Genomic DNA, 21,760 nt, shown 5'->3' on the forward strand with positions numbered 1-21,760 from the left:
GAAGATGGTTGGCTGTCTCTACTCTATTCTACCCAAATCGTTGATAATGAGAAAAGAGAAAGAGAAAGAGTGAGTGGAAAGAAGAAATCAGGGAAAAAAACACGACGCGACAAGACACCCACGGACATGCGCTCTAAATCACGCACGGTTGGGGGGAGCTGTAAGGTAACTGTAGGGTAGCTAACGGAACATGCCTAGGAAAAGGAAAAGAGCCGGAAAATCGCAGGAAAAAGACAGAAAACAGTCACTGATTGCGCTTATCTGATTGGTCATATCAGTTGGGTTTATGCCTGAGGCATATACTGGGTGCAGTTTTAACAAGTAGAACTCACTGCACCAATACAGAGTATGATTCTATGCATTTGACCATCTGGTCCTATCAGTCGAGATAAGTGCAAAATTGTTCTAACGCTGTGATATCGTCTTGGCGCCGCTCCGGCCAAATTCTACCTCCGGACTCACCACCACCACTACCATATTCTAGACATTCTACACTTTACGCTCCAACAACAACAAAATGGCGCAACCACTCCTCTTCCTCTCTCGTCGGGTGATTGCCTCCTCCTGCCGCCGTCTCAATCTCACCTCCCCATCCAGAATCATCGCATCCTACTCCCGCATTACACCTACGAGACCGCAACACCAACACCACTGCCAACAACGACAACGCCTCCAACCCTTGACTAGAACATACCACTCCGACTACCACCCCTCCAAACCCCCGCAAGAAGACGAATACTCCAATTCCCAAATCACCATCCTCTCCGCCGCCCTCTCACACGTTCCCCGCCACGGCTTCTCCCGCGACGCTCTGATTCTAGGCGCGCGCGACTCGGGATTCCTCGATGTCTCGGTGCAACTATTGCCGCGCGGGGAGTTTGATCTCGTACTGTTTTGGTTGGCGAGTAGACGGGGACTGTTGAGGAATGTTGCTGAGAAATTGAAGGAGAGGGAGGGATTGTCTGTGGAGGAGAAGGTGAGATGTTTAGTTATGGAGAGGTTGAGGATGAATGAGATGGTTAAGGGGGAGTGGCAGGGTGTAGGTTTTCGTTCATCATTATCTGAAAATTTATGAGTTGATCAGGCTAACGGGTATAGGCACTGGCTCTCATGTCCCTCGCTGGGAACATCCCGCTCTCCCTCTCCGAACTTCACGCTCTTTCATCTGATATCTTGAACCTCGCCGGCGATACTTCTGTCGATGCCTCATGGTACACCAAGCGAATGTCCGTGGCTGCCATCTACGCCAGCGCAGAAGTCTACATGACCCGTGACCAGAGCCCGAACCTTGCCGAGACGGAGGAATTTGTCAACCGGCGCTTCGAGGATAGCATTGCGATTGGCGAGAAGTTGAGCGGCGCTAAGCAGTGCCTTGGCTTTATGGGGACGACCGCTGTTGGATTGGGAAGGAGTTGGGGGTTCAAAATTTAGTTGTGTCCAAGTTGTGTTGAGATGGAGATGTGTATATTACAAGCTTATGCTAGCTTTTCACTTATTTATACAGAGCGCCTCTTGTGTACACGCGCTTCCAACCGACTCACCCATCCTTCCGGTCCAAGTAACTCTCTCACTGCCCGTCGATTCGGCGCCATATCCCACCACGGCTCACGAACTCGGACCTTTTCTCCTTCTTCAACTTGGCGACGTCGATACCAATGATCTTTAAGATCCCGGTCCCGTTGGCACAGAATCTTCTTTAGGATATAGCACGTCCGTTCGTTCGCATCCACACCAATCACTTCCATCTCCTGTAATAGCGAAATCACTCCACCCAAATCGTTCATGCCCTGCCAGTAGAAGCTGATCAACTCGTTGTACAATCCTACCGAAGTACCCAGGACCGCAGACGCGCGGCCATGAGACTTGATTGTTGAACGGAATTGCCCAATGAGCTGCGACTTGGGATAGTGTTGGTTAAGCAAACGGAATGCGACAAGAAGTATCCTAGGATAGAGCGAAACCACAACTGGTTCAACAGGAACAGACGCCGGAATCTCCAAAATCGGCTGTCCCTGCTCCTGCTCGTATTGACGCTTCCTCTGCTCAGAAACTGTTTTCGGCCCAATATGCTCCAGCATCGAGAAAATGCGCGCCTTGCAAACATCCCATATCCCAATATCCCCCTTGGCATCACTAACCGCCTCTTGCAGCACATTCTCAATCTTCTCTGCCTCTCGCTTCACAATGATTCTAATCGCCTGCTGCATGGGAACCTGCTTCCCCTCTTCACCCAGTATTTCGGAGATATCAACCACCGTCTCACCACCCTCACTAACCGTCATCTCAGCCCACACCTCATCCTCCTCATCGACTTCCTCTTTAATATGGCCCGGCTGACGCCGTAGTTGTCTCCGTTCACCACCGCGCTTATCCTTCCCTCGCACTTGCGCAAGAACTGACTCGAAGATCTCAGAGAGTCGGGACATGTCATCACTACCACCATCACCACCATTTCCTTTCTCGGTTTTTTTCTTCAGCCCCTGAGACGCTGCAAACGTGGGATATGTGTCTGATTTCTGGAGCTCGCCTAGTAGTTCACCGAAGGCCTTTTTCTCTTTACGGGTCATTGCGACTTTTCGCTTTTTTGACGCGTCTTGGCTCGAGGATAGTCGCGTGGCTGCATGTTTCTGGAGGAAGGATGGTCTTGGTGCTGGTTCGGCATTCGTAGTGGTCGATGAGCGCGAGGTGCTGGAGGGGTTTGAGATATCCTCGTCCGAGCCGTCAGCTGCCGTGGAGTATGACGTGCGGAGAGTCGGAGCTGCGAGGGTGCGTGTTTGGTAGAGGAATGGAGCGATTGAGCTATGGCGGGCCACTAGCAGCCATTTGCGCGAGGTGGTCATGTTGTCTAGCGACCACAGGCTTTGTGTAGGTGTGGTTGTTGGATTCGGTTGGGTGTGAGCAGGTGGGAAAATTCTGGGGTTGAATTGCCGCCGCTTTGCTATCTACATTGAACACCGAGGCCCAACATAGAAGATTATAAAAAGAAAGTTTAAAAGCGAAATATATCATAAGATTTTTAAACACACTACTGCTTACCATTATTTACCACTACCGTCTTTGTACAGAATAGAGCAACGCTTAATAACTCACGTGACATCGCGACGGCGTGCACGCGTTTCCGCGGCCAAAATGCGACTCAGTTGACATCGTCACTCACAGTAACACAGGAAAAGCTCCAACAAGAAACGCACCTCCAAAATGCCCGCCGAAGAGCTCTCTGACTTCGAAAAACAACGCCTAGCCAACATCGCCGAGCGCGACCAACTCCTTAAAAAACTAAAACAAGAAGCCCAATCCTCTGGCCTCGCCCTCCCACCACCACCACGCCCGACAACCAAAAAACCACCTACAGACTCCTCCAGACCGAAAAAGAAGCCCGTGCCCAGAAAACCAGTCGTGAAGGATGAATCTCTCGCCCCGCGCCGTGTATCTTCCCGCTTGCGCGGACTCGCAGCAGACAGCGAAGTCGCGAAGCGCAAAGCGGACGAGCAGCAGGATGCGATGATGGAGGCAGAGCGGGCGAAGAAGGTGCGCAAGTCGGATGCGTTTTCGTTTAATGAGATGGTTGTTTCGGGGCAGAAGCTTAGTGGGGAAGGGTTGATTGGGGTGGATGTTGTGACGAAGGGGGTTGCGAAGCCGTATGAGCGGACGTTTGGGGATGAAGATATTCAAATGACGACGGATAAGGATTTGAAGGCGGCGAGGGAGGAGATGAGTGGGTTGCAGTTGTGGGAGGCTTGGGAGCCGAATCGTATGCTTTCTTGCCCTTGCGTACCTATATGCAAAGCTAATGATGTGTAGGTATCAAGTTGACACCCGAGCGAATCTACACAATGACATTCCACCCCTCAGAAACAAAGCCATTGATCTTCGCGGGAGACAAACTGGGCCACCTGGGCGTCCTAGACGCATCCCAAGAAAAGCCCGTCTCCGTCAAAAACGAAGATGACGAGGACGCCGAAGAAGACGACCCAGATCCTATCCTGACAACTCTTAAACCACACACCCGCACCATCAGCTCCATGACCATCCACCCTGCCAAACCAACACACCTCTACACCGCAAGCTATGACAGCTCCATCCGCGAAATGGACCTGGAAAAGACCACCTCCGTTGAGAAATACGCCCCGACATCCTTAGCCGATGACCTTCCCCTCTCCGGCATTGATATGGCCGCGGACGACCCTAACACTATCTACTGGACCTCCCTCGACGGTGCTTTTGGCCGCCATGACATGCGCGCGCCCCCGCCTTCATCAACAGAGGTGGTGGAGTCATGGCAGCTGTCTGAGAAGAAAATCGGAGGATTCTCGCTCTACCCAACGCACCCGCATTACTTCGTCACGGCAAGTTTAGATCGGACGATGAAGCTATGGGACCTGAGGAATCTCTCGCGCGATGAACCAGTTCCCGTCGGCGAACATGCCAGTCGGTTATCCGTTTCGCATGCAGCGTTCAACTCTGCCGGTCAGGTCGCTACCTCGTCGTACGACGATAGCCTCAAGATCTACGATCTCGCAACGCAGGGCATCAACACCTGGTCAGAAGGTCATGACAAGACCCTCTCCGACGAACAAATGAAACCCGACACCGTCGTTCGTCATAACTGTCAAACTGGTCGTTGGGTTACTATGTACGTTCCCTTAATACTACTTGATCCTATTTTCCTCTTTCTAATATATGACAGCCTCCGCCCCCAATGGCAGCAAAATCCACAATCCTCCATCCAACGTTTCTGTATCGGAAACATGAACCGCTTCATCGACATCTACAGTTCCGCGGGTGACCAGCTCGCCCAGCTGAGTGGCGAGGGTATTACCGCCGTGCCGGCTGTTTCTGTTTTCCACCCGAGCAAGAACTGGGTTGTTGGGGGGACGGCGAGTGGGAAGGTGTGCTTGTGGATATAATACTTTTGTTTCTTTACTTGGGTTTATCTACCATCTTTTTTGTTATGTTATATTGGATACGACTCAGAACAGGTCCCAAGTCAATTGTAGGAAGAATACTTGTATAATCTAGCAGCTCCCAGGAGAGACCAAATTTATATTCTTGGAACATCTTTTTATCTTATCCAATCCCAAACAGCGAACAGCATTCAGGGCAGGGTATCAACACCATGGAAAATGCTTTCCCGCAATGATCAACAGAAAAAGAAAAAAAAATATACACGAGGCAAACGAAAAGACATCAAATCATAAAACACATTGTTCACGACAACAGGTAGCAGACAGACAGGCAAGAAGTCGAGGGAGGATATACAACAGATAACGGTCCACAAAAACTCTCTCGCTATACAAAACTGTCGACCGCCGGAAAATATGTACCAAATGAGAGAAGAAAAAAAAAAAAAAAAAAAAAAAAACGCATGCCACCCTTTGCTTTCACAGAAAAACGAAAAAAAGAAGAAACGAAAAAGTCATGGCACCGTGTATATCGATCATGACCGTGAAAATAACGAACTCCTGTACAAAAAATTATATAAATAAGATATCCGCCCACAAGAGAAAGAGTTTATAAAGATTCATTTCGGATTTCCTCGCGAGGTTGATGTTGAGAATGATCCCGCTCTTTGTTGGCTTTGCGTCGCGGAAACTCAAAGAGACCCCGGTATCTACCCGATGATTCCCTAGAAATGCTGGACCGACGGCCACTCCTGGTCGTGGTCTCCGGGGAGTCAAGGGAAAAAGTAGAGGAGTTTTTGGAACTCGAAGCACTGTCCCGCGCATCAGACCATCGAGGAATAGTAAAGGGCACTCGGGATGTATCCCAGGTTGCGGATGAGGAGCTGGGAGGGGTTTCGTCATCGACTTGCTGTTGCTGCTGCTCATGATCGGTCGACCGACGAGGAAGATAAGGACGCGAAAAATATCCGATCGAATTCCGGTGGTTATTCGTGACGGTTGCAGAGGAAGCCAGGGCCGTGTCGGCCGCTGGGGTAGCGGGCATGCTCGAGTTGGCGTCGTCGTAAAAGGTCGCACTTCGTTCCATCGATTCTACCAGTTCTTCCCATTTGTTCACAAGATTGCCATTAGGCCGTTCTGCATCCTCGGCCCTGTCCAGGCATTCCTTGGTCCGTTGGTCAAGACGTACTGCTGTCTCGTGGAAGTTTTGCAGCACGGGATCAATTTCTTCTAACTCAGCCAATCGGGGCGGTGCAACTTCAAGCCATATCCGAATGAGGTTGGAGAAGCTCCGGGCATGGTCGAGCAAGAATGGAAGACTAGGGAAGCCTTCGCGCGAGGTAGGAGGTAATCGGCCGAGAATCTGGATTGGGGTCGCGTAGGATGGAGTAACAATTGGAGCCGGGCGGTCAGCGGGTATTGCGCAGACAGAATCCACGAACTGTTTAAACTCAGAACGATTGCTGATCAGAAAACGGTTCATCGGCTCCATCCATGGTTCTTTGCTGCCGAACGTAGTCATGTTAGCTAGGCCTTGCAAGGCCTTGGCGATCAAAGTCAATGTACGCTGAGCACGTTGACGAGGGTGATCTGTGGTCCTTTGTTAGCAGTGAACCTCATGTTGAAAAGACAAATACATACCCTTGAGCAAGCCAAATAGCTTAGGATTTAGAATGGCCGGGCAAAAGAACCGTAGAAATAGGAAGCCAGACACACTGCTGTACGTGACAGATCGAAGGAAATCACCATAGCGATCCTCTGCACAGGCTCTGATATGCCGAAATATGAGCCTGAGCTCAGGGGGACATCGCGAGGCGGAGTTGGCAATAGCTTTCCAAACGCCCGTTGTGAGAAATATCAAGTGGTTCCAATTCCTCTCGAGATCATCCGACCGGTGGACGCGAGACGGGTCGACCTCGCACTCAGGATTTTCATCGTCGATGCTGCGTAGCCGATCTCCGATCGTTTCATCCAGGTAATCCTTCCCAAGCCGCCGCATATGAGAATCGAGCGCCTTTGTTAGGATTGAGTTCCCGCGGAAGAGTAGATTTGCCTCTACCGTAGCAGTTCGTCCAAGATCCCGGACCAAGAATTCTCTTTCCTGGTTGGACTCTCTGGCATCATTTGAGTGGATGCGTGTAGTGTACCGCAGGCGATTGACGGTCGATTCTTTGTGAACACCATCGATTTCATCCTCCACGAGCGACGAAATCCATTCCACTGCCTGGCCTGAAACCTGAAAGATGTTGAGAAGCGTTTCGGACAGCTGGTTCAATTCCGATGATATGATTTGTGCCATATTGACTGTGAGGCCGTTGGTAAACGAGTGAAGAAGTTCTGACATCAGCTCATACTCTTGAGACATGAGCACGACAGTCTCCTCCATCCGAGCTCGCATCAGCATCTCACCCACTGGCTGATCTTTGTCGTCCAGAATCGGCCACCATTTCTCAGTTTCCACGCCCGGCTCCAGATCATCTAGCCGCAGTTCCACCCTTCCATGTGTAAGATCGTGCGCGCAAACCTCGACATCATCCAATGGTATCGTGTTGATATCGCGGCTCTGGCTCATCAAATATGTACCATGGGCAATGAGAGTCCAATCTTTTTGAGCTGGATTAAGCGTCTTAACCAGAAGGGAGGCTTGGGAAAGCACGGGGGGAAGGTCGTGGAAGATGAATTCTTCTCTCCAGAATGGATTGGCGGTACGGTACTTGACGGCGGTTTTGGCCCGAATTTCTCCATCCAGCGTGACTTCGGTGTAATAATCACCCTCGGCGGACCTGACAGTAGCCGAATGTCCATGTGACTTCGATTGTTTTCGGCCTTTGTGTGGGGTGTCTTCTCTCATGCGGAACAGCTTGGCTTCTGTGACCTTGACTGTGAGGCTCCGCTCGATGCGAAACATGTCCGTCATAGATGTCGTAGCTGGCGGCGGTGGTGTTGGCGCTGGTTGGAGGTTGACAGGCCTTGGATCATCCTCTACGGATGATTCAGGGCCATAGAGCTCAGGGACAGTAAAAGCACGCAGAAGAACAAACCAAACTTCAAAGAGCACCCGACTCTCCAATGAGAGATAGATCGGACGGATCTGAAATGGATCAACATTCGCATGCGCTGCATATTGGGGATAGATGGCAATGCAGAATTGATCCTCGAGGACCGACGCATTGAGTTGTTGCACGGCACAGCGGGACAATTGAGATAGTTGAACAGAGTTTATGAGCGAGACGTCCGACTCAGTGAACAGTTTGAAATGACCATTCTCCTGCAGCGTACAGCTGACTCTCTGCCAAGAAGACTTCAAAGCCCGTTGCTGCCGCGATGTCGAGATTTGGCGACCCGAAGCAGGCCGTGCTCCGGAAGCAGTTGGCTTATCCCAGAGGAGCATCTTACCAACCTTAATAATAGCCGCATCCTTTTGCACAGCACCTTCGGAATTGCGCCGATGGCGGTCAAGAAAACGCCGCTCTCCAATTACTACTGGCTGGGGCTTTGTCATCTTGTTCCGCACACCTCTTGGCCGAATTGGCTGCCAACAGAGCAATGCAGCAAGCCATGAGTCAAACGTTTCACTGACATGAGGCCGCAACTGAACTCCCAGGCCCGACGTGAAGGTGGTCACGGTCAGATAATTGTTCTGAAAGTCCGGATCGTACAGGGTCCGCACCCGACAGCCACGTAAATCGGGAATTAAGGTTTTCGTCAATGCGGGTTCTCCCTTAGCCTTGTAGATGAGGTAGACCAAGCTGCCTGTTGCCACGTTGACGGCGCAGACCCCAGATGTCCATGCGGTCTGGTTAGAAGTTCGGAAGGAAAGGACGCCATGCATGCGTCCACTGGTAGTCTTCATGAGTTGTAAGATTTTTGCAGAATCGGAATTCGAGATGGGAGAGGTTAACGATGATGCATTAAGGGAATTCAAGCCAGTGAGCACACCAGGCGGCCTACCCGGCCGTGGCCGTTCGCTGAAAGAACTGGGTGAATATGTGGCAGGGGAACTCATGGTGCTGGGCTGCTCGTCTGGGGTCCTAACTTGGAAGCCAGAGGTGTGGAAAGATCCAAAGCGACGCCAAGGGAGAGTGGTATTATTCGGGAGCACTTCCGTCCGCTCCTCGTTTGTCGTCGTCGTCCGTGATCGTACGCGCCCGTTCATGGCATTGAACACTTCAGCTCCATCCTCTATTGAGTGAGGGAAATGATATTCTCTGTCACCATCAACGGTTCTGGCTCTGTGTGTCGCGTGAGGAGAAGGAGCGCCGCTACCTGGGATGTATTCGGAGTCGTCTAAGGGATATTGCTTGTCAGTGTCAGATTCTGGCGTTACAGCACGGATGCCCGTGCCCCTGAAGTTGTCATGATTAACAACGATGCCACGGCGGTCTTTCGAGGATGACTTTTTGCTGGAACGCCGTTCGACGGCGTGACTATATGTCCCTCCTTGGTGAGCCGAGCTCTGTTTCATCCCATGTTGATTTTCCGACCCCATCTTGTCTGGTTTGAAATGACGAAAAAGGAAATAGAGAGAGAGAGAGAGAGAGAGCCCTTGTTACCTTCTATGCGCGCGATCTGAGTAGCGGTAGCCGAGGGGACTCGCTACGAAAGGTCACACAAAATGCAAAGTGCCGCAACACAGTGCCTTTTAATCTCCTCACTCTTTTTAGGTATATTTGTATGTGCGTGTGCGTCTTGCGCCTGCTCTCTCTCTTTTTCGCTTCTCTTTTATTTCCGCACCCTTTCCTGATCACCCGACTTGTTGGAAAAATGTTACCCTGCAGTCCGTTTACACCCAAGTGACTTTGCGCAACCGTCCTCGAGCAATTGGAGTCCCCTGTCGTTCCAGTGGGAAACTGGCTGAACGCATGGAGAACGAAACGAAAGAGAGAGTAAAATTGGATTGCACGTCGAGATTTGGCGCGTCGTAAGATATATAGTGATCGGGCGTAGTTGAGGACGGACGCGATCCACGAATGGTCGGTCAACCAGGACGACGATTATCGATCGAACGGTAGGTGTTCGGCCGGGAAGGGAAACAAAACGCACACGGCGCTAGAGGGTATCACAAGAGTCCAACAATCCTCCAACAGCCAGTCGACCAGAATGGTGTCGGTGCTAGAAAACCATTGTCTAAGATGTTAGCCTCAGGCAGGGAGAGGGGGGTGGAAGTCGTGATAGTAAACCGGAGTACGGATCAGGGAGGTGAAAAAGGGAAAATGATGGAGAGGAGCACAGAATTGGATGCAGAGAGGTAAAATATACAGAGAGAAGAAAGATTATTATAAACGTGATTGTGAGAGAGTGAGAGAGTGCGCGAGTGAGAACAGCAACAAAGTTGTTGGGGGAGAGTAAGAGAGAGCAGAGCGGAAGTGAGAGAAGACGAAGAACGGGTTCCACGCAGCCAAGCGAGAAGATCTGAACGGGCGTCCAGGAGGCCGGCCGAACAATGGGGGGAGTGAAATGGCAGACAGCGAGAAAGAAAGAGAAACCCACCAGCATCAGTTTATTATTTCTTTTTCTCTAATTTATAATTTCTTTTCTTGCCGTTGGGATTGAACTCAGGTAGAGCGATTTGTAAAGCACAGTAGTGTGTGTGGTGAAGAGAAAGATACGGAGAAGACCAGATGAGAAGGATGATTTCTGTATGACCAGCTGGCGGGATAATTAAGCGAGAGAAAGGAAGAATATCACTACCATAGAGGAATTCTGGCAAGAAGAGAATCAAATGGTGATAACAATGGAGAATTTGCTCTATTCTTCACGCTATGTACTATATGATCTTCTCCCCGAATGGGTAATACCCCCAACGAAGAGAACACAGTTCATATTTTTTTGCCTACGGGATATCCGGTAGATACGGGGGGATTGAACCATTCAAAATTGGAATTGAATCAATTGGATTGTGATAAGACCACCTTTGCCACAGGAACAGATCCTTTCAATAAGAAAAGAATTCTCCGTTCATCTAATGGGTTGCGCGCCGGCAAACTCTCGGGGATGTACACTCGACAGGTCTGCTTATGCTTAGTTCATGATGTCGATACGGATAATCATGACGAGGAAATAACGATAGTAGTACTGTACGGAGTAGTAGTTAATCTTGTTCGTTCCACCAGGAGGCGTTCCATGGGTCTGGATAGGAGTGTTCCGGGCTCTATTCATACGGAGTACTTATCTGTTCTCTTGACTGTCCGCATATTTACCAATTCAGAAATTACCGAGAGTGGGACTGATGATCTTTCATGTTGCTTTTCTGGCTTAATATAAAGACAAAAGGATTGAGCAACAGCAACAGACAGTTAACATTTATGCAGTTGATCTCACGGACAAATGGATCGAACTGTGGGTTTTCAATAGCCATAGCTACTACTCAAGTAGGCGTAGTCCGAAGTAGACTGATATAGACAAGAACATAGTAGTCTCTCTGTGAAGTCATCATATTTAGTCCTGTTATAACCCACCATTCGGTTCCTGTACATCCTACGTACTAGATATGTATATAATGAATCCTCCGTACAGATAGATTGGTTTTATTGATAGATTGATATGGCAAGTATATTAATTGCATCCTGGGGCTTCTTCTGGAAGAAAGCGGAGGTTGCACGTATCATTCGTGACATACCATTACCGTATTAATGTATACGGCTATCCCCAAACAAGAAAACACCCCGCACGTTGATTCCTTGGCAATCCATCCAATCAGCTCCACTTCTTACCTGAATTGGTGCTTCTCCTGACAGCACAATTAACCAATATCCCACCTGGCCTGACTCGTGTCGTCACAGATCACGTTGCCACGCGTATCGTAATTTACAATTTTGCATATATTACTGTATTCATAACACATATCACCTGACCGAAGTCATGTGTTTTGCGCCTGAGGCATAAAATTCCGTCATGCGATCATCCCGCTTATCACGAGTACATGGCACTCTGGTACATGGCACTCTGACAAAGGCACAGGCTGTGTCTCATTGCAGTCAAGCATATCCTCTTGTCTGCTCATTGCTTTATTCCCCTATCTTGGATGCATTTTGCTGTCTCGTACTTTAACTTCTAGCTGATACTGCTTTCTCAAAACAGACTATCATCACCAAATTGACGCTGTCGTCACATATCTAGTTCCCACGAAGAGGTGGCCACCACCATGCGTTGATATTCTGGAATTTATATGCAAAACTCACGATTTCTCTTTATCGCCCTCCGATAGACCTCTTGCAAGATGATGAAATCCAACATTCTCTCACGGATTCTCCCCCCCGCGGACTCTCCGTCGGTCTACGAAGCGATCCGAGAGCATGACGCCGATTCGAATGCATCAGACGTGGAGGAGCGTGCTGGCCTGGCCTGGGGTGAAGAACGGGGAGGAGGAGACCACTATAATGATCAGGAGCTGGAGGAGGCCATGGCCGATGCACAGGGCAGTGTTTTGTCAAGCCCGACCAACAGTACAACGGCGTTCCTGGCCCAAGACCATTCATCCAGAGGAGGCAAGGGCAAAGGCAGAGCTACTTCTCGTCACCGGAAATTGAGTCGACCGCAATGGGTTCAAGATGGAACACCGGAGTACGATGCAGATGAAGACGTTCCTGCTTCGCTTCTGGTAGAAGGAAACCACGATGATGATGAGCTTAGATCCAGACTGCCACCTCCTCCGCGCTCTCACCCACATCGACCGTCTCCGGATCCTGGTCCTCCACCACCCAGCAACATATCTCGATGGAAAACAAACAGGGAAGCTACGGAACAACTGGGACTACACGATGACCTCCAGAAACAAAAAGCACCCCCAGCGGCAAGGTGGTCGATTGGGCAGCATCCGAATCTTGCGTTTGTCGACCCCAAAGAGAAAGCTATGTGGAGATGGGCGAATGTCGAGAATTTGGATAATTTCCTGGAGGACGTTTATGCATACTCTCAGGGGAATGGGATTTGGTCTATTTCTCTTCAACGGGCTATAAGTCTTTTGTATGTCCCATACGACCTCCGCTGGTATCCCGTTTTATTAACAACCCATTTTCTTCCTCTTAGAAATTTTGCGTTTATTGTCGGATTTAGCACATTTCTCACAAACTGTATCGACTACTCCAGCGTCAGAGGGAGTCGAACACTGGATGATATCCTTATTAAACGATGCACGACCAAAATGTCAACTACCTCAACTTTGTTCCTATGGATGCTCACTTTCTTCTGGATAGAACGAGCCTTCCGATATCTGCTGGACACCCGGAGACTCAAACACATGCATGACTTTTATTATTACCTTCTTGGGATATCCGATGCCGAGATCCAAACAATCTCGTGGCAAGAAATTGTCAGTCGATTAATGGCCCTGAGAGATGCGAATCCCGCAACGGCCCGTGTGTCCACCCGGCATCGTAAGCTAATGGGAAGTCAGTCCAAGCAACGGATGGATGCCCACGACATAGCCAATCGGCTGATGCGCAAAGAGAATTATCTGATTGCTCTCGTGAATAAGGACATCCTAGATCTCAGTCTACCTGTACCTTTCCTTCGGAATCGACAGCTGTTCTCAAAAGTTTTGGAGTGGAATATCTATCTCTGCATTATGGACTATCTGTTTAATGAACAGGGTCAGATCAAGACGTTGTTTTTGAGGGACACACATCGCAAGGCTCTGGCTGAGGGCCTGCGTCGGCGTTTTATCGTGATTGGTATTCTGAATATCTTTGTGGCACCATTCCTGGTCATCTATTACCTCATGCACCATTTCTTCCGCTATTTCAACGAATACAAGAAAAATCCTTCCCAGATAGGTTCCCGCCAGTATACCCCTCTAGCGGAATGGAAATTTCGCGAGTTCAACGAGCTCGATCATCTGTTCCAGAGTCGGACCAACATGTCCTATCCCTATGCCAGCCGATACATTGACCAGTTCCCGAAAGATAAAACAGTTCAGCTGGCCGGATTTGTGGCATTCATTTCCGGTGCGATTACGTCCGTGTTGGCTGTTGCGTCGCTAGTGGACCCCGAGTTGTTCCTAGGGTTTGAACTCACGAGCGATCGTACCGTGTTGTTCTACTTGGGTGTATTTGGTTCCGTCTGGGCTGTTGCGCGAGGCTTGGCTCCCGAAGAAAACGATGTTTTCGATCCAGAGTATGCCCTTCTCGAGGTAATCCGGGATACTCATTATTTTCCTAGTCATTGGAAAGGACGACTGCACAGTGATGAAGTTCGAAAAGAGTTCGCGATGCTGTACCAGATGCGCATTGTGATTTTCCTCGAGGAGGTCTTGAGTATCATTTTCACGCCTTTCATTTTATGGTTCAGTCTGCCCAAGTGCAGCGAACGAATCATCGATTTCTTCCGGGAATTCACCGTGCACGTGGACGGGCTGGGATATCTGTGCTCCTTTGCTGTCTTCGACTTCAAAAAAGGCACCAACGAGATTACCCAGGGTGCAGCAGGTCGTCATCATCGAAACTCCCATGATCCTGCCAGGCAGGATCCACGCACGGATTACTTCTCCACCAAAGACGGCAAAATGCTTGCGTCTTACTATGGCTTTTTGGATAACTATGGCGCAAACCCTCGGCCATCCGGCAGACGACCGTTCCATCCACCACCGGCCTTCCCGACGCTCGGGTCACCATCTGGCATCGACTTGGGACATTACCCCTATCCGCGGTCGGGCCCAGCGGCTGGTGCACCGGGGAGTACGATGATCGGTCAAATGTCGACCGCGGGAGCCCGATTTGGAGCTCCAGGCGCGATGGATCACTTATCGCCAGCCCCGTCGATGCTGTTGGATCCACACCATCAACCATCTGCAATGAATCGTACTAGTGCTCACCCGACCTATCGGGCTTCACGTGTGGTCCCGAGAGTTGCTGAGCCGATTGAAGATGAGGATGAACCCCCGTCCACCACTACTGACGCCCACCGCCTGGCACCGCTACCCGTACACACCACCACGGTATCGAGTGGTGGCATTGGGGAGAGCGAAAGTAACCTGGGGGACTCCTGGCGTATGAACTTAATGGGCAGTGGCGAGGGTGAGGAGGAAGGTGAGGAGGGCGAGGAGGGCGAGGATGTGGATCGCATCGTTGAAGGGCCAGGTGTCCTGGGCTTGATCCAACAATTCCAGAAGGCGAATAATGATGGCCGAGGACGGACGACAGTTGGCATCTAATTTCTTTTTCTTCTTCCCCCTTACGTTCGATATCTGGTATGACATGCTGTTGTCATGATCGAGCTTACACGACAGTAACGGATTGGTTTTGGAAGTTGTCGTCTTTTGGAAGCGCGGAGTATACGGATAGCGATGTTACGGTCTGCTCTACGTACACTTTGGGCCTGTTGGATTTTCATAATTTCTTCTGGTTATCTTTACTTGGGTATTACTTTGGAGTAGATGGAAGTAGTTAGAACATCAATGCAATTCCGAATCCCCCGAGTGCAAATTGGAAACACAACCAGCAATTGCAGATACAATGGCCTATCCATGTAATATGAGCAGCGTTTATATCCCGTCTGACGTGGGAGATTTGTTTGTTGGGTTGCGGTCAGTACATGCCCTGTCGCCATCTTTCTTTTGACATAGTCTCTTAACTGCACAATATTATACACAGTCATTGAAAATCTACTTCAGTCTGCGACTTTTCTTCCTTCCTTTATTTCATGTCAAGGCATACAAAAATGGCCACTTTCTCATCTTTCTCCTCTCCGCCCTCAAGTCCTTCACCGTATGATGCACCCCCATCATATGGCAAGTAAGCTCGTGTCTTGGATAGCAAATACATTCCTGAATAACTGACCGTTTACTCAATGCAGAACTCTCTGCACTACACACCGCTAGCTGCCCGCGCACAAAAACCATCACAGAGCTCGCCAAAGTCCTGGACGAGCACCGAGTAGCCCTTGTCAGAGGCCCCCCATCCGCCGGCAAAACAACCCTCGCAAGGCTCCTCCAAAGCTACTACACCAGTCGCGAAGAACCCGTCGTCTTCCTCACTGGCTGGCCCCACAAAACCGTCGACCCACCAATATACCTCTACGAGAAATGTAAGGAAACCGGTTACGAGGTCGACTACATGACCCTCCAGTACTCAAATATCACTTTTATCATTGACGAAGCGCAGCAATCGTACAGCGATGAAGCGCTGTGGCGGGGTTTGATCAAGTCGCAGAGCGGCTGCCAGAGCGGCGCGAGGATCTGTTTGTTTGCGTCGTATGGGAACCCAGTCATGGGGACGCCCGAGGGACCGGGGGGTCCGCCTGTGCATTTTGAATCAGAGCAGCGGGTTTCACTGCTGAGGTACCATGCATCACATGGCCCGCATTCCAATAATCTCGGGCTGTTTTATACGCTAGAGGAATTTGAGTATGTGCTGCTGCTGTGGTCGGCGGTTAATGAGGTTGAGATTGCGCCGGTTGCGAGGAAAGTTCTCTATTATGTGACAGGTGGGCATCCAGGGGCGGTTGAATCGCTGGTGGCATATATATTGGTATGCTTACTTCTCTTGATTATTTGTTCGCAATCGTCGTGATCAAAGGACGACACTAACACTCTGCAGGCATATTACCACACCGAAGTAGAAAACGGCAGCATCAAAACAATCACAGAAAAGCATCTAGTGGATTGTCTACAAGACGGACCCAATCTCTTCGCTTCCCTCCAAACAACTGTCTTCTTCCGATCCTTCCCAACCTCACAACAACTTGCATTCGCTCCCGCCGCTGCAACCGCGCTTCGTCGAATAATCCAAGAAGGAACAGTCCCATGCGACTTGGACGATTCCGGCATTGAACTCTGCTTTAAGAGAGGCTGGGTGCACGCGGATTATACGCACAGTTCTCCAGCCGGGGTTGACAATCTGGTTTGCTTTTTGCCGACGAGGTTGCATGTGAAGTGAGTTTCTGGTCCTTTTCCTGAACCAGAGTTGTGAGTGGAGCTGGGTCTAACAGGGGCTTAGGGTTTTGGAGGATCTTCTGGGAATAAACCAGCCGGGGTCATTTTTTTGAGTGGTGGGATACTTGTCTCCATGGTTATTTTTGCATGGGTATAGCATATGCTGAAAACCAGACAGAACTGGGAAAAGCTAGCGGGTATTGCAATTGATTCTTATGCAATCCATAATTAAGAGGGTTAGTCTAAGAACAAAAGAAACAAAATAAAAATAAAAAAACCGTGTCTCACAGTAGAAGATTCGGAAGATTCCATGCAGATCCCGGGGATCGGATCTCGATATTGATTGTTACTATTTTAGAGACGTTCGAGACTCTTTTAGATCACAAAATGCCACAGAAAAGGATGCTAAGTCCACAGATAGAACAAATCAGATCCATAATATTATTAGGCCATTATTATTACTACGGCAATATGGGTAGCACTACATAATGGAAATGGTTTTTCCCTAAGCGTGGTTCTTGGCCGATTTTACTTTTCTGTCGGTGTCCCTCCTTTTCCTCTATTCTTCCTCTGCGAATGAGACATGAGAGATAGGAAGAGTGGCAGTTGCTGATATACACTCTCTAATGGATTATTGTTGATGCCTTGATAGTGCCTTGTCTTTTTTTTTTTTTTTTTTTTTTTTTTTTTTTTTTTTTTTTTTTTTTTCCCTTCTTTTCTTTTACCCAGTCACTCGTTTACCCTCGTTTACCTCACCTGTAACAGGGGAGTACCTTCCTCTTTGTCCCTCCCTTTTTTTCAATTCCATTCCTTTTAAAAACATACAAAATGCTCGTACCACGTCGATATCGCGGTCTCCTGATCTTCGCCGTCGTATTTGCCGTGGTGTTTATCCATTTTGTCCGTTCCTACGACTGGCAGATCGTCTTTCCGGACGACTATCACGATCATCACCCCCATTTCCCCCCGCCGCCAGTTGATCTCTTCTCGCAAAGACCTCCCTCGCTCGACTTCGTCCCCGGTCCTCCCCCACACCAACAACCCCCGAATCACAGACAATCCCACGAAGACGCGAATCAAGTCGGTATCAAAACGAGCGGTGACCAAAATGCGGACCCCGGTGGTTCTGGCTCGCGTAAACAGCAACAAAAACAGGGAAACCAGGGGAAGCAGAAGCAGGGCGTGAGCATGTTTCCGGTGAAACAGCCGCCACTCCATTGGAAGAAAGTCCCGGAGTTGTTCCCCCTCGCGCCGGAGGAGCGGATCATGCTGCCGACGAGCGACCCGAAGTCGTTACCAAAACTACAAGCTGACTTCAAGATTGAGTCGGCCGAGGAGAAGGAGAAGCGGTTGGAGAAGTTGGATGAGATTCGGAAGACATTTGAGTATGCATGGAATGGGTACAAGTCCTCCGCGATGGGGAAGGATGAGCTCAAGCCTTTGCGCGGTGGGTACAAGAATACTTTCAATGGCTGGGGAGCTACAGTGGTGGATGCGCTGGATACGCTTTGGGTGATGGGTTTGGAGGAGGAGTTTGCTCTTGCGGTTGAGCATGTCAAGAATGTTGACTTTACAACGAGCGAGAGGTTAGAGATCCCCGTCTTCGAGACGGTCATTCGTTACATGGGTGGATTGTTGGGTGCATATGACATCTCGGATAAGAAGTATCCCGTGCTTCTGGAAAAGGCTGTTCAGCTTGCGGAAATTGTGATGGGGGCTTTTGACACGCCCAATCGCATGCCAACTTTATTTTATAAGTGGACGCCAGACCAGGCATCGAGAGTTCACCATGCGAGCCGTCGAGCTGTTCTGGCGGAGATTGGCTCGCTTTCGATGGAGTTTACGCGACTTGCGCAGTTAACAAAGGATGATAAGTACTACGATTCCATTGCCCGTATCACCAATGAGCTGGAAAGGGTTCAATCTTCCAGCAAGCTTCCCGGTTTGTGGCCTACCAAGCTGGACGCCACTGGATGCGAAAAACCTATATCTTCATCTGCTGTCGTGCGCGATATTCCGTCTCCATCCAACTCATCGTCATCCCCCGTGCACACACTCAGTGTAAAGCCAGTTCCAACGGATATTGAGAGCTATAAGAATTATTTCGGACGACGCGACGAGAGTGGCCTTGCGCAAGATGCACAGCCTGCCAACTATGAACAGCTGATCAAGGAAAATAACCCCGAAGCCCATATTATTTCTGCAGACAGCGACTGCAAGGGTGCTCTGGTAACTCAGAACTCTTACAAGGATGCTTTTGGCTTGGGGGCAGAGGCAGATTCAACGTATGAGTATCTTCCCAAGGAATATATGCTACTTGGTGGTCTGAACGATCAATACAAATCCATGTATGAGAAAGCAATGGACACAGCTCGCGAGCACCTTCTCTTCCGGCCCATGGTAAAACATGGCCGCGACATCCGTTTCTTGGCCACTCTCGACCTGAGGAAGCCACTTGCAGAGCTGCAGCCGAACAAGGTACCCACTAGGTACGAAGCGACGCATCTGACCTGCTATGCTGGTGGCATGTTTGCGATGGGATCCAAGTTGTTTGGCATTGAAAATGATATGGACATTGCCGCTAAGCTGACAGACGGGTGTGTATGGGCGTACGAATCTACATACACCGGTATCATGCCTGAAACCTTCCTGGTGGTACCCTGTAAGAAGGGTGAACCATGCACATGGGATGAGATCCGTTACAAGGATGCCCTGGACCCTTGGCGAGAGGAACGTCTAGCTGCGATGCAAAAGATGAAGGAGCAGGTCACCGAAGCCAGAGAATATCAGGAGGACGCGGTCGAAGCTGATAAGCCGGTTTCCACGCCTGAAAACAATGCTATTGTCTATGAACGCGATGGACTCAAGCGTAATGTATCACAGACCGCCGAAACGCCAGTACCAACAGCTCCCAGGGTAAAAGCCACACGTCGGAGTCTCCTTTCACCATTACCTGGGGATCCTGCTGCCGCGCTGGCTGATGACTACGTCAAGGCCCGGATCAGGGAAGAAAGACTGCCACCTGGGTTTGTCCGCATGACTGACCGACGCTATCTGTTGCGACCTGAGGCGATTGAGTCCGTCTTCATCATGTACCGTCTCACTGGCGACAATTACTGGCGTGAGAAGGGATGGAGGATGTTCGAGGGTATCGCCAAGCATACACGCACAAACTTTGCCCATTCGGCCATTGAGGATGTCACTTCGATGCAGCCGGTGTTCCAGGACTCAATGGAGTCGTTCTGGCTTTCGGAGACGCTCAAGTACTTCTATCTGCTTTTTAGCGATCCGAGTGTCGTTAGTCTTGACGAATATGTCCTGTGAGTTGTCGTTATTCCAATTTGGGAGTCATGTTGCTAACTGTTTCCAGAAACACGGAAGCTCACCCATTGAAACGACCTACATAATTGCTCACAGCAGCTTTTTCGCGTACATTATTTTCTTTTGCTTTGCTTTCCGGTTCTTGTTGCATATACTTTTTGATACCGAGTGCTGTTTCATCCGTGTGTTTGTTAATTACCAGCGTGTACGAAGTATGAACCGTAATGCCAATCTACTTAATACTACTATATAATGATTTACAGTATCTTATTATAAGACCTATATACAAGACTGTTGAATGGTATTGTCTGGCACCGATGGATCGCCCGCAAATCCCCCGCCGCCTTTGACTTGGCCCAAGGTCCACCATCACCAAACACCGCACTTCTGCCTGCCTCCATCCCATCAACACCAAATCAACAACTCTGCCTCTCCCCCATACCCGCCGTATATTTAACGATACTTTCTCCCACTCCCTGGGAGCAAAAGAGTCTCCTTGACGGGGAGGACACGAGACGAGACGGTATGAGTGCAGAGCATCACCAACAGACGCCCCGACGACGACTGCGAGCCGTGGGAAATGGACTCCGAGGTTATTTTGGAGAGTGAGCAGCAGTTCTGGGATGGTATGCATTCCTTTCTCTTTCCTTTTTCCTCTTCAGGGTTCTGTGATATTGGTGGTTTGTTACTTTGACGGGGCGGTGCTAACTGAACGGCGGTTGTTAACAGAACTCCAACAAATCGTCTCTACCCCTTGCGACTCGGAAGACTTGATTGATAACGTGCTACGAAGTTATCTAGATTTGACTGTTCAGTATAAGGGTGTGTTTACTCTTCTTTCTTTTTGAGTGCCAATATGTGCAGCGTGGTCTCAAAATGCGGGGACTAACCTGACACCGGACAGATGAATATCTCAATTCCGAACTAGACATTTCACGCTGCTCATTCAAACTATTCTCGTCGAAAATTTACGCTGCTCATGGGGATTATGTCCGAAGACAGTTGTTATATGGTTTACTGCAGGTATGCTGGATTATCTTTGCGACTCGCGCACGAGCAAATATTGACGGTTCTGTTACAACGAATAGGAAGACGATCCTAAAACTTTACATCTTATATCCTCCTTCCTCCTTTTCGACGGCCGCCAGAATGAAGCTACATTCAATACGATGAACGATGAGGGGGCGTTTCCGCGGTTGTTGGAGCTATTGCAGAAGAGGAAGAATGATGGGCAAGGCCATAGCGAAAACGACGAAGATGACGACGGCGGAGCTGGTCTCCATCGAATGTTGATGGACTTGTTGTATGAAATGTCGAGGGTACAAAGAGTGAAGATTGAAGATTTGGTGCTTGTGGACGATGATTTTATCAAGGGGTTGTTTGAGCTTATTGAGAACCTTTCGGATGATGTTAATGATCCGTATCATTACCCGGTTATTCGTGTTTTGGTGAGTGTCCTTTGGATAAAGGAAGGAAAGCGAGACTAACAAAACAGCTGGTGTTGAACGAACAATTCATGATTTCGGCGCATGATCCCATTGATGAACGGTCGGGCTTTTTGACGAATAAGGTAATCAAGGTGCTTTCGATGCAGGGGAACTATTACAAGACATTTGGGGAGAATATCATTCTGCTCATCAACAGAGAAGGTTAGCTTTTTTTTTTTTTT

At 49.4% G+C, this 21,760-nt stretch overlaps 8 protein-coding genes across 8 annotated transcripts in view; 6 read left to right on the forward strand and 2 right to left on the reverse strand.

Annotated features, from left to right (window-relative positions):
* Positions 1–517: 517 nt before the first annotated feature.
* On the forward strand, positions 518–1,431 carry EURHEDRAFT_518640 (uncharacterized protein; the record flags this gene model as incomplete). Its single annotated transcript, XM_040786699.1, has 2 exons — positions 518–1,039; positions 1,099–1,431. The coding sequence occupies 2 exons, from the start codon at positions 518–520 to the stop codon at positions 1,429–1,431; spliced, it is 855 nt and encodes a 284-aa protein (XP_040634837.1).
* Positions 1,432–1,496: 65 nt separating this feature from the next.
* Positions 1,497–2,840, reverse strand: EURHEDRAFT_381354 (uncharacterized protein; the record flags this gene model as incomplete). Its single annotated transcript, XM_040779404.1, has 1 exon — positions 1,497–2,840. The coding sequence occupies one exon, from the start codon at positions 2,838–2,840 to the stop codon at positions 1,497–1,499; it is 1,344 nt and encodes a 447-aa protein (XP_040634838.1).
* Positions 2,841–3,019: 179 nt separating this feature from the next.
* Positions 3,020–5,191, forward strand: EURHEDRAFT_253387 (WD domain protein). The gene is made up of 3 exons (XM_040778117.1): positions 3,020–3,751; positions 3,802–4,633; positions 4,688–5,191. Exons 1-3 carry the CDS (start codon positions 3,199–3,201, stop codon positions 4,905–4,907), a joined length of 1,605 nt encoding a protein of 534 aa, XP_040634839.1. The 5' UTR covers positions 3,020–3,198; the 3' UTR covers positions 4,908–5,191.
* A 320-nt stretch (positions 5,192–5,511) lies between these two features.
* EURHEDRAFT_465588 (GTPase-activating protein BUD2) lies at positions 5,512–9,390 on the reverse strand (the record flags this gene model as incomplete). The annotated part of the gene is made up of 2 exons (XM_040785029.1): positions 5,512–6,491; positions 6,543–9,390. The coding sequence occupies 2 exons, from the start codon at positions 9,388–9,390 to the stop codon at positions 5,512–5,514; spliced, it is 3,828 nt and encodes a 1,275-aa protein (XP_040634840.1).
* A 2,730-nt stretch (positions 9,391–12,120) lies between these two features.
* atgI (autophagy protein ATG9) lies at positions 12,121–15,051 on the forward strand (the record flags this gene model as incomplete). Its single annotated transcript, XM_040785027.1, has 2 exons — positions 12,121–12,866; positions 12,930–15,051. 2 exons carry the CDS (start codon positions 12,121–12,123, stop codon positions 15,049–15,051), a joined length of 2,868 nt encoding a protein of 955 aa, XP_040634841.1.
* A 506-nt stretch (positions 15,052–15,557) lies between these two features.
* EURHEDRAFT_381358 (uncharacterized protein) lies at positions 15,558–16,774 on the forward strand (the record flags this gene model as incomplete). Its single annotated transcript, XM_040779405.1, has 3 exons — positions 15,558–15,631; positions 15,718–16,366; positions 16,436–16,774. 3 exons carry the CDS (start codon positions 15,558–15,560, stop codon positions 16,772–16,774), a joined length of 1,062 nt encoding a protein of 353 aa, XP_040634842.1.
* A 703-nt stretch (positions 16,775–17,477) lies between these two features.
* Positions 17,478–20,365, forward strand: EURHEDRAFT_416764 (class I alpha-mannosidase 1A). The gene has a single exon (XM_040783043.1). The coding sequence runs from the start codon at positions 17,599–17,601 to the stop codon at positions 20,092–20,094; it is 2,496 nt and encodes an 831-aa protein (XP_040634843.1). The 5' UTR covers positions 17,478–17,598; the 3' UTR covers positions 20,095–20,365.
* A 349-nt stretch (positions 20,366–20,714) lies between these two features.
* Positions 20,715–21,760, forward strand: part of EURHEDRAFT_518645 (DUF2013 domain-containing protein) — a gene marked incomplete at both ends in the record, with an annotated part of 2,427 nt that continues 1,381 nt past the window's right edge. Inside the window, 4 exons of the mRNA XM_040786700.1 lie at positions 20,715–20,913; positions 20,996–21,114; positions 21,180–21,539; positions 21,587–21,740. Of these exons, the coding sequence (XP_040634844.1) occupies positions 20,715–20,913; positions 20,996–21,114; positions 21,180–21,539; positions 21,587–21,740 (832 nt within the window). The remainder of the gene's footprint in view (positions 20,914–20,995; positions 21,115–21,179; positions 21,540–21,586; positions 21,741–21,760) is intronic.

This window comes from Aspergillus ruber, assembly GCF_000600275.1.
Source record: "Aspergillus ruber CBS 135680 unplaced genomic scaffold scaffold00038, whole genome shotgun sequence".
Taxonomy (NCBI): Eukaryota; Fungi; Ascomycota; class Eurotiomycetes; order Eurotiales; family Aspergillaceae; genus Aspergillus; species Aspergillus ruber.

What these genes read in the sequence shown, in the direction of transcription:
- EURHEDRAFT_253387 (XM_040778117.1), top strand. Translation starts at nt 3,199, where the DNA reads ATGCCCGCCGAAGAGCTCTCTGACTTCGAAAAACAACGCCTAGCCAAC. An exon ending in GGAGGCTTGGGAGCCGAATC is followed by an intron (nt 3,752 to 3,801) that starts GTATGCTTTCTT and finishes AATGATGTGTAG; the next exon opens with GTATCAAGTTGACACCCGAG. An exon ending in ACTGGTCGTTGGGTTACTAT is followed by an intron (nt 4,634 to 4,687) that starts GTACGTTCCCTT and finishes AATATATGACAG; the next exon opens with CCTCCGCCCCCAATGGCAGC.
- EURHEDRAFT_416764 (XM_040783043.1), top strand. Translation starts at nt 17,599, where the DNA reads ATGCTCGTACCACGTCGATATCGCGGTCTCCTGATCTTCGCCGTCGTA.